Here is a 16,324-nt window from a genome sequence, read left to right as displayed (position 1 = left end):
AAGCGTATATGTACAAATATATTTGATTGTATTTAAAATAGAAAGGTTAAATAACTTAGTTAATTTGTGTGTGGTCTATATAATGGTAAGTTTCAATTTCAAAATTATATATATTTATCATTTTATGTTTTATATTTCTTAAAGTTTCCGTTCTAAGTTTCGAGGTAGGTTAACTCATCAATAACAACTCGACTAACTTATTTACTATCACAAGTTTTGTATTGTGGTTTGAGAACCTGTAATACAGTAATAAGTATTATTATATAATTATAACTTTGTTTGTGGTTGTAAATAAATTGAGATATATAAATATTATTGCAAAGTATTGTTTGTTAACTTAGTTCTTACATTTATTTTACCTTAGATTCAAACTCGATTAATATATTTATCCTAAGAGATGGTAGCTAGTCTAGATCTAAACTGTGAATAAATTAATAAACTCTTTGAGAAATATTTAACTCCACTTAGAGAGAAGGAGGTTCAATACAGAATAGTTAAAATCAAAAATTTACTAAAACAATTTTAAACTCTTACTATCGATATTTATTTAAAATCGTGAAATTTTAAAAAAAAACATAAAATAAAATTAATTATATATATAATTAAGTAGTTTTTTTTGTACATGGATAATTTCAAAAATATTTATAATTAATTATAAAATAAAAAATAAAGGACAATATAAAATAAAATTATATTTACAAAATTAATTAGTTTAATTCATTTATTTAAATAAATAATAACTTTTTTTTATAAATTATAAATATAAATTCACATTTTCACTAATAAAATAATAAAATCATAACTATTTATAAAGTTGTAAAATTTTGCTGTGGTCAATTTTAAACTAGTTTAAAATTTAATCAAATTAGACAATAATATAATATATATAATTGTAAGAGCCAATATGTTTAAGAGTTTTAATGAAATAATTCAATCGGAATCCCACAATCCCACGTAAATAAATACTTAATTAACATAGTCATATACCATTAATACAAGCACATAGTTTTTATCACCAGAAAATCTTTTAATATATTGTCAACCTTTCCTCTACGGATCTATAAGGCAAATTAAGCATGATACACTTACTTCTAGAACAAAATTTTTATTTAAAATTTTATAATTATAAAAAAAAAAAAATTCAAATTACAAAATTAGGCTTGTTCGAATTGGGGTTATTGGAGATGATTTTGAGAAGATGAGAATATTTTTGGTAAAAATACTTAAAGGTATTGATGTATAATATAAAATAATAAATAATAATTAAAAATAAAAAGTATTTTTGGTAATGAATTGAATGATGTGATTTATGAGAGGGAAGTGAGAAAATGTTTGAGTGAGTTAAATAACCCACCGAACAAAGGCCTTATATACATTTATATTTTATTAATATTAGTATTCCAAATTTAACTTAGATACTAAACAAATTAAAGGATTTAATATTGAACCTCCATTTATAATTTATATTTTCAATTCTATCTTAAACTGACATAATTAATTAGCCTAAAAACTTATTTTAATCAGTACACGCTGGAGGAGGAAATTTCCTGGAAGTTACTGCTAGATAACGTTCCTGATCATTAATTTCTTTTTCAGAATAAAATTTTATTTTCTTTAAGAAATTAATATTAAACTCTAAAGTCTTATCTCTTAATTAATCCAAATAAATAAATACATGTAAGTTTATCTATTTATTACAAATGTAAAGACTTTCCATTTTCCTTTCATGGTTTGTTTACTTTTACAGATCTAAAGTACAGGCTGTCTCCATTATCTTCTTTATTTTAAATATATTTCATAAAAGAAACCGTACCATTTTTTAATTAATCAATTAGCGAGATTCGATCTTGTTATTTGATTAAGCAAAATTAAATAAAAATATTATTTCATTATCTTTCACTCTTATCTATAATATTACTAAATCATTATTTATATATTATAAATTAATATCTTTTAATTTTTTCTATTAATTTATTTTAAGGTTTTTAAAGTTGTCATCAATTATTTTTTTTTAATAATTAATTTTAAAAAAAATTAAATCTTTTATTTAGTTTAGATTTATTTAAATAAATTCAAATTATTTAAAAAGTATGAAGTAAAAGTGATTTTAAGGAGGTGAGTATTTTGATAAAAGGATTTTAATATATAATAATAAAATTTTTAAAATTAAAAAGTATTTTAGTTATTGAATTAATTAATTTATTATGATGATAGAAAAATGAAACAATATTTGATTATGATTAATATTTTGTAATAGTATAAATAAGTTCTTCTTTTAAATTAAAATTTTATTTTCAAAACAATGAATAAAAACAATGAATAAGTGCTCATTTGATTGAACAATAAAAATCCAAATAGATTGAATTGATACAGTAATTTTTACAAATAAATTTGAATTTGTTGTCTTATTTTTTTTCTAATTAATTTATTTCTTTAGGTTTGAATTTCTTAAAAAAAAATATTCATAATTTGTTGTGATAAATAAATAATCAAAAAAGTTTGATTATAATTTAAAAAGATACCATCCATAAAACAAAACAAGAGAAATTTGACTGAATGACCTAAAGATGCATTTATTTGATTTTTTACCCGTATATAAAATTAAATGTATTTGTGACACATTTTTTTTAGACGAAAATGTCTCTGTTACGAAAAGTCTATAATTGCGAGACAAAATCCTAGTTGCGTCTCGCAACCGGCATTCGCGAGACACATTTTTTTTTTAATTTTTTTTTTTTAAAAATTGCGTCTCGCGATTGTAGAATTTTTACAAGGCATTGTCAACTTTTCACGTGGCATACGGTTGTGTCTCGCGAAAAAGACAATTATATATATATATATATATATATAAAAAAGTGTCATCAACCCATTAAATTTTATGCACCAATAAAAAAAAATTAAATAAGATAATCTTTAAGTAATTTAAAAACAATGTTTTACAAAATACGCTAGATCAAATAAATATTTTACATAAAAATAAATGTATTTTTTTATAAGTAATAAAATATAATATAAAATAACATAAAATAGAGAGCATTCTTTCTTTTTCTTCTTTTTTTAGTCTTCACGCAAAGTGTCAAAAAAGAACAATTCACTGAAGAAGAAAGCAGAGAAAAGAGAGCAATTCATTGAAGAAGAAAGAGAGAGAAAGAAATTGAATTCTAGAGAGAGAAAGAGAGTAAAAATGGTGAAAGACAGAAAGATAGGTGTGGCCATAGATTTCTCAAAGAGCAGCAAACTAGCTCTTCAATGGGCAATCGACAATTTAGCTGATAAAGGAGACACAATCTACATCATCCATGTTCTTCATTCTTCATCCTCCGAATCTCGCAATCTTCTCTGGTCCAAATCTGGATCTCGTAAGTTCATCTTTCAATCTCCATGATTTTACTCCGATCTAATCTAATCTAATCAAATTTTCTTCATAGCCCTGATTCCTCTAGCTGAGTTCCGGCAACCGGAGATCATGAAGAAGTACGAGGTTGAAACTGATATGGAAGTTCTCGACATGCTCGACACTGGTTCTCGACAAAAAGAGGTCTGTATCTGTATTATCTGTATCTTTGTTTGATCATCGGTTCTTGTTAATGGGATTTTGTGCAATAAATTTGGTGAAATTGTTTTAGGTAACTGTGGTGGCTAAGGTTTATTGGGGGGATGCTAGGGAAAGGTTGATTGAATCTGTTGAAGAATTAAAGCTTGATTCTTTGGTTATGGGTTGTAGAGGACTCAGCACCATTAGAAGGTAAATTTAAGTTTTCTCTCTCTAGTTCTTGTTTTTTTGTTTATTTCTTGAATTGGATGAATGATGAATTATGAATGATGAATGATAAAAATGGGGGCAGGATTATAATGGGGAGTGTTACAAATTATGTGATGGCGAATGCTCCATGCCCAGTTACTGTGGTGAAGGATCAAGAGGAATTTCATAAGCACTAAAATCAATTAATGAATGATGTTATTGAATTCATGCTTTTATGTAATCTCTTTCTATTTAATGCTTTGTTTGCTTATTAAATAATAACAAAACACAAGGATCATATCAGATCAGACACATTCTGATTTACATAAGAGAGTTTTCTTTCTTTCTTTCTTTCTTTCTTTGTGTTTAATCTACTTGTAAGACTATAATTATGGTAAACAAAATAATATTTGATTTGATTATTATGTATGCCTAAGTTTGATTCTGTTAAAAGAAACAGATGTGAAAATGATGTTTATATTGTATTGATAGTTTCATTTAGTTTTATTTGTTAATTGTTTTTAAAGATAATTGTTATTTTTTCTGCATAAACTTTGTTTTAATTCTGAGAGATTGATTCTTGAAATTGAAAATATCTGATTTTACTTTATGGATATTAATACATAAGTTTTAAATGATTCTGGATAACTTTAAAAATTAAATATGTTTTATTTTTATTATTTTTTCAAGTTTTTATTAATAATATATATTTCAGATAATGTAATTAGTTTTTAAAACAATAATATTATTTTTTATTTATTTATTTAAACAATATTATAAATTAAAACTAAAATATTTATTAATTATTTAAAATATAGTATTAAATAAATTATTAATAATTGTTAAATAAAGAATAATTATATTATTATGTTAAAAAAAAGACAAATCATGTGATTCAATTCTTTGGGAAGTAATTTTTGTTTAATTGGTGTGATTTTGAAAAACTATATATATATTATTTTTGGGTAAAAATAATTATTAATATATAATAAAATATTATATTAAAAAATAAATAAATATATTTTAAATTTAATATTTTAATTAATGAATATAATAACATGATTAATATGAGAAAATATAAATAATATTTAATTATTATCTATACTTATTAAATCAAACTGCTCAAAATCAAATGTCTAACTTGCTGCAAGTATTTTAAATAATTATTTACAAACTTAGATTATTTAAAAAAAATTAGTTGGTGTTGATTTTGTGGTGATATTTTTAAATATATATTTTTTTTTGTTAAAGGATGATAGAAAAATAATTTGGAAGAGGAAATAATATATCACTATATTACTAAATGAAAAAATGTAAGGAGAAAGAAAATAGATAAAATTTGTTATTTTTTAAACAATCAAATTAAACCACTATAAAATCTTTCAAATTTCCTTTCCAATCATTTTTTTTTTAAGTATTTAAAAGATATTAATATATAATATATATTTAAATAAAAATAATTTTATTAATATAATAAATGATATGATTACTGATTCATTAAGGTTGATGAAATAATATTTAATTATAATTAAATTAAAAAAAATTGAACCAAACAAGACCGAACAGTACTGTACGTTGAAACGTGGTGAGTCCCACACATTTTTCCTCATCGGCCATTCTCATGGTGGTAGGTCCCACTACAATTTTCCCAACTATCTTTCTCTTGGTTGTAGGGCCCATTTTTGTATTCTTACTTCACAAATTTATAAAAAAGGTTTAATACATTTATTTTATGCTCTCTCAATAAAAATAAAGAACATAACTTTAACTTTATTCAATTCCTAATTTATAGTTAAAATTTGAACTTTCTTAATAATGGTTTAAAATCATCGATTGTTTATGATTTCGTCAGTGTGTTTCTCATATTTAGATTAAAATTTATTTTAATTAATAAATTAATTTTGTCTTCAAATTAAATTATTTTTATTTTCACTCTCAATTTATTTTCAATTATAAAATAATTATACTTTTGATATAAGTCATTCTAGAATGTTGCTCCAAGAAGATAGTTGGTTGGGAATGTATGGTTAGATATATCACACTCATTTTCAAGCTTATTATATTATGAATTTTGTATTAAAATATTATATTTTGTATTTATTAATATTTATCATATTATTTATATTAACTATAGGATTATAAGACATATTTCTTTTTTTTTAACATCAATATTTTTTATTATTTAAAAGATATTTTTATAGGTAACACAAACATATAATATCTAAATATGAAGGAGACGTAACAATCTCGTCATCGCCTTAGTCTGCAATATCGTTTTCTATAAATGGAACCGAACAAATGCATCTTCGTTTGAAAATGAAGTTAAGAAATTTATCTCAAGTTTAAGATGAAAATAGTTTAAAAATGAAGTTAAGAAATTTATCTCAAGTTTAAGATGAAATTTTTGTCCGTACCAGTATTTAAAAAATAAAAATAAATATACGACGTACAAGAGAAATTTGTGCATATTTTCAACACAAATTAATAATTTTATAATATTTTAAATATTAGGGCATAAATTCAAACAAAAACAAATGTATAATAAGCAATTACAAAAAAAAATTTAAAAAAAAAACAATTTTAAAAATAATATGTACAAAGAACGATATAAAAATAAATTAATGTATAATTTTTGACTTAGTTAAATAAATATTAGCCATTATACCTGTTAAAAAATTACTCCCATAAATTAACTTATAATAATTATTTCACCGGTTTTATTTTTTTCATAATTATTATAAAAAATTCATAAATCAAACTTATCATGTTATTAAATATTATTTTAATTATTAAATTAATTAAATTTTAAATAAAATATTATTTTTATAATAATTTAACATAAAAAATCTCAAATAACTCAATATTTAACAAATAATTTATTTTTCAAAATAGTTCATAAAGACAAAGATATTTTTTTTTATAAATATCAATTATAAAACCCTTGTGATTTTCGATCTGAATTATCCATTTAGGGTAATTTTTTTTATTTGACCCGTAGTTGACCGAAGATGATATTTGTGTTTTACAATCTTCACTCGTACAACACTCGTACAACACGTTTTGAACAATAATAAACATAATTAGATATATATTATTACTAATAAATTTATTTTACATATTTTATAAAAAAATAATTTTTATAATAAAAAACATTATATATATATATTATAAAAATATCATTTTATATAATTTTATCATATAAAAAATTTATTTTAAAAAATGGTATAAATATTTACTAGGAAGATTTCCCAAAATCCAATGATGTAAATGTACTCCATCCCTCTAGTCGTGATATTGTCATCATTACTCTCACACATGTCATTCACGTTAAATTAATGGTTATCAATTAGAATATGTAAAATTTTGTTTTTAGAAAACATTATATATATATATATATATATATATATATATATATATATATATATATATATATATATATATATATATATATATTAATTTTCATTATTCTGATATCCACGTAACCAAAAATAAAAATAAAAAAAGTCTATCATTTACACAGTACAAAAAATGATACTAAACATAATTTTACCCAAATTAAAATATATACCCAAATTAAATATATAATTATAATATCTATATATAAAAATATATTAATATAACTGAACAAAATATATTAATTGATTTATAATATTAATTTATTATTTAATATATGAAAATTTTAGAAATGTAGGCCCCTTACAAGGTGGGCTTACCGAACCTGAATGAGAGATGGGCCCTCTTATGTATTTGAATATTCACAAACATGTTGATTAATTTGAAAATGAACCAATGATAAAAACTAAGAAGAAAAGAGAAACCAAAACCTCCCTTATTTCACCTTATTTTTCATTAAAAAAAAAGAAGAAGATTTTCAATCGATTTAAAACAAAAAAAAAACCAAATTTGAATTTGGAAAAATCTGAAATCGGGTTTCTGTTCTTGAATTAATCCTCACGAACAACAACTCAAAAAACATCCCAACATGCTTCTAATGATGTTGGACACCTATTTGGATCATGTTTGATCAATAACAAAATTTTCAAAATAAATAAAAATTTTTAGTTTTTGAATTGGTCCAAATGAATAACTAGTGTTCATGTTTTGGTACCAATAAGTCATATGAAGCATAAGGAAGGTTTTGGTAAACTCTTTACACTTCATTACAACTTAAAAACCAAATACTCAATTTTGGTCCCTAAACTATTTTGATGAAATCGAATATCATCCAGGTTGAATAAAACATTGAGATGATGTTCATGATGTTCCTAGGAGCTTTGTGAAGCCACCCAAACCCTTAAATAAAAGGATCCGGACCTTAATCAAAATTGAAAAATTTGTAGTTTTGATGTTCTTAGGACAAAGAATTTTTACATCCGGCCGAGAAATTGAACCTAGGACCGAGGAGTCTCGCACTCGAACGAGAAATCCCGATCATATGACTAGTGACATCGACACCTCGACCGATAAATCCTAAACCTAAGACCGGTGGCTTCCGCATCCCAGCCGAGAATCCTAACCCTAGATCGAGGGACTCCCGATCCAGACCGAGGGCTTTTAGCCCCAACCAATAAAAACGCACCCAGAACCGAGGACATCGGTCCTAGGGTCTATTTGGTTGCACTTTTCATTTTTCAAATAATTTTGGGACTTCAAACCATTTTCTAAAAATACTAAAAAATAAAAAGTGTTTTCAAAATATTTTTAGGATATTTAAAAAAAATATATGTTGATAAGGGCTGATTTGAGATTTATTTTTAAACCATGATGCCTTTAAATTCTGATGTTGTTCAAATATTTTCCTTCTTAGTTAGCATTATCAGCAACAAATACCAACATTTAAATATTGTTATTACAATATTTAAATACACGGAAATCTGTGGATGTTTATGATCTAAAAAATAATTGGTTAAAATAAAATGTTATATAACCAATTTTTAAAAGACAAAACTTTATAAAATAGAAGTCGTTTTAAAACGAGTACAGTGGATAAAGCGTAAAAGCCTTTCCCGAGTATCACCAAACTTCGAACTAAACAAAACTCTGGTGAAAAATATATTTGTACATGTACACTTTTTTATTCATTTTAAAAATAAATTGGCGACTCTGTTTCAAATAAATTATCTTTTAAATTAGTTATTATTTTTAATTAATTTAAACACAGATTTCAAGAAATAAAATTTTAATTTGATTATGAAAAATTTTAAAATTATTTAAACTTGAATTCAAATTAATTATTTTTAAAATTAATTTTAAAGCTGTCAGGATTTATTTAAAATATTTTAAAATAATGTTTTATTTACAAAAATATATAAAAAATTGATGAACGCGGGATATTTTAACAATATAAGTTCAACTTTTTAAGTAGTAATTTATATATATATATATATACACAATGATGCTTAATTTTTAAAGTATCCGGATTGTCGGGTCGAGAGCTGTGGTTAATTTGGATATATATGTGAAAGTAAATGGATATTTGAGTCAGATTGTGGGTTGACCCACCCATAAATTTAAAACTGTTTAAAATAAAATTAAAAATGCTATATGTATGTTTCAAACTTACAACCTAACAAAATAAGTACAACCCTTTAACCAACTAGACTAATAAGACTTTATAGTTTAAATTCAACAATAAATTTGATGAACGTGCGACGTTTTAATAATATAAGTTCAACTTTTTAACTAACTAATTTATATATATAATGACGCTTAATTTTCAAAGTGTCCGGATTGTCGGGTCGAGATTTGTTGTTAATTTAAATATATATGTGAGAGTAAATTAAAAATATAATCACATTTTAACAATAACTTTTTTTTTCGGTTTTATATCTTTACTCGTGCAAATGCACGAGCTACATGCTAATTACTATAAAAATTATTAAGACATAATGATATTGAATTTATTAATAGAAAGATGATATAATTTATTTAAATATATTGATATAATTTATTAAACATTATTTGTGTACACAACAAAATAGAGCTCTTGATAGAAAATATAAACATATTTAACACTGGTTAGATCTATTATGACTAAATCTAGTTTATCATAAAATTTTGGTCCCCCTTTTTTTTTTTTTGTTAAACAAATGTATTCATGAAATGAAAAAATACCATTTATTTATGCTTAATAAAACTAAGCTAGATTTTGAATCTTTAAAAAAAAAATTGGATGTATGTGTCATGTTGCTAATATATATCCAAAAGCTTACAACTAAGGGGAAAAAGTGTCTTCTTTTTTCTTTTTTAATAAACTATCTTTCAATTGTTGAAATTATTTCTAATATTTGGGTACATATATTATTTAATAATTGTATATTAGTTGTTACCATAATAAAAGATTAAAGTCCAATTAAAGTGATCTATTAAATTATAAAAGTTATGAGTTTATTTAGACATCTATAATAAATATGGGGACATATTTGTGTAGAAGCAGAAATACCATTTATTATTTCGTTGATGGGCCGAATAATAAATGTGTATATTAGGGCTAGGTCCCCAACCCATATAGATAGCCTACCTAATTTGTTTCTCTCATCGAACAATAAGGTTTTAGGTTCATCTCTCAAGAACACTAAAGGACTATCGATATAGGGTTGAAAGACTTAAATCAGACATTCCGATCTAGGTCCAGATATAGAACAAGAAGATCCACATTCCGATCCAGGTTCAGATTCAGAACAAGAAGATCCAAGATCTAGAGAAGATCAATAAGAAGAGAATAAGGAAGAACGACTTAATGGACCGTTCTTCATTCAAGATCCAGGTATGTTTCCGCAATTACAATTTATCTCAATTTATCGACATAGAGTATATAGATTATAGACTTAAGGATTAAAGATTTAGATTAAAGAAACTAACATCAATAACTTAATAAATATAATATTATTAAAAAAAATCAGTGGTAATGGAACATAATAAAAAATCAATAGAAAAAAATAAAATTGGTAACAATGTATTGTTATACAATTTGCGAGTTTATTAGCATTGAGAATTTTAAATTGGTATTGACAAGATATAATTGTTTAGTTTTCATTACTCTTTTTGGTATATCAAAATGACATACTACACTTTTGGCGTCTAACTAAAAAAATGACATTATTGTGTCGTTAATATTAGTCCAGATCACACACATACACATTACATCGTTTGATAAATTACTATGCTTTCGACCACAACATAATTGAGATGCTTTCGACCACAACATAATTGAGACATCTCAAATTATGTCCAAAGAGTATAAGAAAATTATGTCCAAAGAGTATAAGAAGGTTGCATGTATATATATATATGATCTCGAATAATGATTTCAAAACCTTATAGGATCAATCTAAAAAGACCCATCCTAGTTGATTTTTATAAGCCAGTGTCTGGCGGCATCAATGCACAGTGTCTCAGTTTGTTAAACCCTTGTACTGAATAATAATTTATGTGGTTTAAAAGGAATTTCAACAATGACACATTGAGATTTAAAAAAACTTGCTGACAGAAATGATCACCATTATTTTTCATTCAATTTTGATCAATACACTTTTTTATATTCAAAGATTATTTGTAATGCACAAACTTGTATATATATATATATATATATATATATATATATATATATATATATATATATATATATATATATATATTTTATTTTGAAATATGGAGAGCTAAGCTAGTATTACACATCAAATCTAGGGATGAAAACGAGTCGAGTCGAGCTCGAAAAAATTTCAACGGCTCGAACTCGAGCTCGAGCTCGATCGAGTATCAAAATTAAAGCTCGAGCTCGAACTCGAACTCAAAACAAGTACTCGAGCTCGACTCGAACTCGACTCGATTAGCTTGAATTTTACCGAGCTCAAGAGCTCGGCTCGAGCTCGACTCGATTAGTTCGATTTATAGCTCGAGCTCGAGCTCGAACTCGACTCGAAACATACAAAATTAAAACATATCAACTAAATAGTTTCACACTTTCAATATATCAAAAGATCACAACAAAATGAATAAACATATAGAATTATTCATTTCACCTAAAACATAAACATTCCATCAAAATCAAATAGAACACACAACATTACACATTAAAACATTCAACTTAAAACATAACCATTCTAACTAAAAATATCTAAAATCCAAAGTCCAAACATACAATATATTAAATTAGTCCAACATAAAACAACCAAACTTACTTAATCAAAACTCCAAAGTTCCCAACATTCCAAAGTCCAAACTTACTTAATCCAAACTTCCAAAGTCCAAACTAAAAAATAACACCTTATTTGGATTCCGGAAGACAAATTTCTTGATAAGTTTTATCTCTCTGAAAAAAACAATATATAGTTAAATTAATGTTCAAATAATAATATATGTTAACGTAAAATAAAAAATATTAAATTTCACTTACCCTCGTATTTTTTTTCACTCCATGCAAATGTCGAAGCCAATCTCCTCCACATAGAAGAACTTGCACCGTCTCTGGGGAAAGTGATGAACGATAAGAATCAATGACCCTCGTCCCAGCACTAAATGTTGCTTCGGAAGCTACCGAACTTACTGGAATAGCTAAAATATCAGCGGCCATTTTTGATAACACTGGATATTGTAGTATATTCATTTTCCACCAATCTAAACATGAAAAATCTTTAGGAATATAAAATATAAATTAAATATAAAATATATTAATATAAATTATATATATTCGAGTAGCTCGTCGAGTACTCGAGCCGAGTATATAACTACTCGAACTCGGCTCGATTATATAACGAGTCGAGCTCGAGCATGCTCAAGCTCGAGTTTGACCGAGCTCGAGTCGAGCTTTGACCGAGCTACTCGCGAGCAGCTCACGAGCAGCTCGTCTCATTTTCAGCCCTAATCAAATCAAAATCAATGACCATTAACTTTCATTTAAAACATTTCCGGTAAAAATCAAAGTAACTAGATATTAAATATAATGTTTCGATTAAATGCAACTCGAATGAGCTATTATCAACCGGCAACAAAAATCTTTCATAACGAATTCAAAGAAGTCAAATATGCCTTTAGGCAAAGATATTGAGCAAAATCCATGGCAAACCATTAAATCTCATATTATAAAAATATGAATATACATAATGTCAAGATGGACTCTAGTAAGCTCAACAAGCCTACATGTTGCGGGTTAGAGCAATCTATTTATTTAAAAAAAATAAAAGTTTTAGTTAAAATTTATTATTTATTTAAAAAAAATAAATAGTGGTTACAAATAAAATAAAAATATTTAATATAATAGCTAGTTAAGATAAAAATCCAAAAAAAATTTTAATTATGAATTCAAATCTCACTAAAAAAAATTAACAATTTTTAAACTAAAGTTAGGGTAATTGAAAAATATTCCAGGCCAGTCAATTTCTCGAGCCGGCACTACAAAATGTATATTCATAATTTTATAGTACATGATTTAACGATTTTCCATAGAATTATGTCTCAATATCTTTTTATAGAGGCATATTAGACTTATTTTAATCTGATAAGACGATTAATCATACTTTTGCTTGTTCATAATAACTTATCCGAGGTCCATTTAATCGAAACATTATATTTTGTTCGTGCCGAAGTAGCCTTCGAACTGGACCGTGACCAGAACCAATCCAAGAGCATTTTTATGAACAAGGTCATTTTGGGTATTTTGTTATATATATGAATTATAGATATATGATTGTACATAAATAAAAATAGACAAAACCCTTTTAATGATGAAGAAATCATGTGCAATGCAATTATACAAATGGTGGATATTGTTCACTTTATATATGTGTCTTGCTTTAATTTAATTTAATTTAATTTTCAATTTTAGGGTTTGTTGGTCTTAGACGTAATGCTATATTTGTTGTTGTCTTGTTTAGGATAAAATCTTATCCCTTTGGTAACTCCTCTACCAGTTTACTACCGACCATTATAAATTTGATAGAAAATGGGTCAACATAAGAACAAAAGAAAAGAAGAAAAAGATCAGTTGTTTTCTAAAGATTAATGTCTCTTCTCTAGTCTTATTCATTAGTCAAGTCTTGTTTGAAAAACTCCTCACTCCCAATAGCAAAATGACACCAAACACCGAATGGCCAATGGTGACGATTTACTTAGACGATTTACTTAGACTTTACTTAGACGCTTATTTTTTCGTTTTCCTAATTCAAATTATTTTAATTTTAGTGTGAATCCAATAACCCATATTGGAAGATAACTAATTCATTATTTTCATTTGAGAGTCCGTCTTTATAATTATTAGAATCCAATCATTTACTTTCAAATATCTTAGAAAAACTTTCTACTATTTATATTTTTTTTTAGATAAAAGAATGAACTCAATTAAATTTCTAAATAGTTGTTCATTTATGACGGTTAAATGTCTGATTTATTTAACTCCTTAAATAACCATAGTTGCATTTATATTTATTCATTTATAACTGGTTTATTTAACCGCTTAAATAACGAATTTATATTTATTCATTGAATTTGAATGAGAAAAATATATTATATTATCGTTTTAATTTTGATCTTGATCAAAAATTCAACTAACAGATCGAAATCAATAAACTGAAGCTAAAAAATAGAATGAAGGTTGAAAATTAAAAAAAAAACTAACTACAAAGGTTTTAACTTTAATCAATTTATCAGTACAATTTAAAACAGACTTTAATTGTTAAAATAAAACTTGCCATTAAGTGTATTAACAGACATAAACATATACATAGGATGATAACTGGATTGAAATTGCATTAAAACAAAATAAAGAAGAAACAGAGCATATTCAAAAAGACTTAAAAAGAAATAATATGGAGGTCAAGAGCATATATAATATTTTAATATATTATTGCATCCATGCCATTACAGTTCATCCATTTATTATGGAGGTCAAGATATCTATTCAAACCCTAAGAGTCATTATGCTTCTATTAAAATAGGAAAATATTATATCATCATCCACTTTTCAACATAGTTTGCAACCAAAATAAAAACAAAGCTTCAAAAGTTGTCCATCTTTGTTGAGTGAGCCCCTTTCTCCAAAGACACTGTTTTATTATGACAACCATCATCTTCTTCATTCCAAATTAAAAAAAAAAAACCATTACTATATATATATATCTTTCCAACCTATTTTTACTTCCTACAACAAAGAACAAAGTAAAGGGTATGTCAATTTCATACATTTGTTCATGATTTATGTAAAAAGACACACACAAATTTAATAATACCTAATCAGCTTAGGTGTCATTCATTATCTTAGTAATAAAGAGAACCTGCATTATTAACAAATGAAGATATTAAACCCTAATTTCTGAATTCATTTTCAGATCCATGAATAATTTCAATCAAAGAAGGAAAAGGGTTTACCTTGCCACCAATTGCCTCTGGAAACACTGTTAGAATCATCTTCTCCTTCCTTCTTAAAGAATTAATCAAAGGAATGACATTTTTATGATCAGAAAAATTGTTAAGAAATGAAAAAACAGAGAATTAAGGAAGAGGAGAGATTACTAACGGTTGAGGAGGAGTAAACAGAAGAAGAAGACTGGTTACTTTTAGGGTTTGAATAGACATCTTGTCCTCCATAATAAATGGATGAACTGTAATGGCATGGATGCACTTTTTCACCATAAAGAGGAGTCCCATCTTCATTTAAAGGCACATTAATCTTCTCTCCAGTTATGTCTGTAAAAGAACAAACCAATATTTTACAGAATATGTCTCTCTCATTAACAAAAACAAATAAATAAAAAACATTTATCTGTAACCGACCTGAATCACTGCCGTGTTTTCCGGTCAGTTTTCCTTCTTTCTGTTCTGTTTTACCCGACAACGGGAAATCCTTTCCAAGAACCTGAAATACCCATTTGAGATAACTTAGATTTCTTCGTATTTTGAAATGAAGACATGCACCCATCCTTCAACTTAAACATTAAAAATGCAGAAAACCCATTTGTGGGTATTAGAGATTTGAAGAAAGAAAGTACCTTTGAAGAAGAAGGGGCGAAAATTGCATCAAAAATCCCTGAAGATGAAGAAGCAGAGGGATTTATTGAACCGAATAGATCAGTAGTAAAGGAAGAAGAAGATGATGAATTCTTGCTATTCATGACTCTGGTTTTTTTCTCTCTCTACATATATTTCTTTTGCTTAGTTCTGTGTAGTTTTATCACAAGGGGAGAGAAGTGTATATATAATAGAAACACCGATCAAAGGAAAGAGATGATATGAAAAAAAGGGAAAAGAGAAAACCGAAACGGCTGACAAAAAAAAAAAAATTGCAGAAGAGAGACAAACAAAACAGAGTAATTACATAGCAAAACAAAAAAGAGAAGGAGAAAGAAGATAGAGAGAGAAAATGGTTATTTTATTAATTTACTTTTTCTTTTCTTTTTTCCATATTTATTATAAGAGATATCAAATTTATTATACACTCGAATCTTCTTTTTCTTAGAAAAAACATTATAAAAAAAAGTATAGATATACATCATTAAATAATATAATCTCATAAAGTATTTTTGGTATGATTTGGGATCACATTTTTTATTATTTTATAAAAAATAATAATAATAATTTAGAAAATAATAA

General features: G+C 25.3%; 2 protein-coding genes across 2 annotated transcripts; one reads left to right on the top strand and one right to left on the bottom strand.

Annotated features, from left to right (window-relative positions):
* Positions 1-3,105: 3,105 nt before the first annotated feature.
* On the top strand, positions 3,106-4,167 carry LOC124939844 (universal stress protein PHOS32). The gene is made up of 4 exons (XM_047480297.1): positions 3,106-3,359; positions 3,429-3,538; positions 3,627-3,745; positions 3,846-4,167. Exons 1-4 carry the CDS (start codon positions 3,185-3,187, stop codon positions 3,937-3,939), a joined length of 498 nt encoding a protein of 165 aa, XP_047336253.1. The 5' UTR covers positions 3,106-3,184; the 3' UTR covers positions 3,940-4,167.
* An 11,036-nt stretch (positions 4,168-15,203) lies between these two features.
* Positions 15,204-15,846, bottom strand: LOC124938937. Its single transcript, XM_047479457.1, has 3 exons — positions 15,724-15,846; positions 15,509-15,590; positions 15,204-15,421 (listed from the first exon to the last, which is right to left on the bottom strand). The coding sequence occupies exons 1-3, from the start codon at positions 15,844-15,846 to the stop codon at positions 15,204-15,206; spliced, it is 423 nt and encodes a 140-aa protein (XP_047335413.1).
* Positions 15,847-16,324: the final 478 nt, after the last annotated feature.

This window comes from Impatiens glandulifera, chromosome 5, assembly GCF_907164915.1.
Source record: "Impatiens glandulifera chromosome 5, dImpGla2.1, whole genome shotgun sequence".
NCBI lineage: Eukaryota > Viridiplantae > Streptophyta > Magnoliopsida > Ericales > Balsaminaceae > Impatiens > Impatiens glandulifera.
Note: the sequence above shows the minus strand (reverse complement) of the source record. Positions and strands in the feature narration are given on the sequence as shown.

What these genes read in the sequence shown, in the direction of transcription:
- LOC124939844 (XM_047480297.1), top strand. Translation starts at nt 3,185, where the DNA reads ATGGTGAAAGACAGAAAGATAGGTGTGGCCATAGATTTCTCAAAGAGC. An exon ending in CTGGTTCTCGACAAAAAGAG is followed by an intron (nt 3,539 to 3,626) that starts GTCTGTATCTGT and finishes AAATTGTTTTAG; the next exon opens with GTAACTGTGGTGGCTAAGGT. An exon ending in GGACTCAGCACCATTAGAAG is followed by an intron (nt 3,746 to 3,845) that starts GTAAATTTAAGT and finishes AAATGGGGGCAG; the next exon opens with GATTATAATGGGGAGTGTTA.
- LOC124938937 (XM_047479457.1), bottom strand. Translation starts at nt 15,846, where the DNA reads ATGAATAGCAAGAATTCATCATCTTCTTCTTCCTTTACTACTGATCTA. An exon ending in TCGCCCCTTCTTCTTCAAAG is followed by an intron (nt 15,591 to 15,723) that starts GTACTTTCTTTC and finishes TGGGTATTTCAG; the next exon opens with GTTCTTGGAAAGGATTTCCC. An exon ending in AAAACACGGCAGTGATTCAG is followed by an intron (nt 15,422 to 15,508) that starts GTCGGTTACAGA and finishes GTTCTTTTACAG; the next exon opens with ACATAACTGGAGAGAAGATT.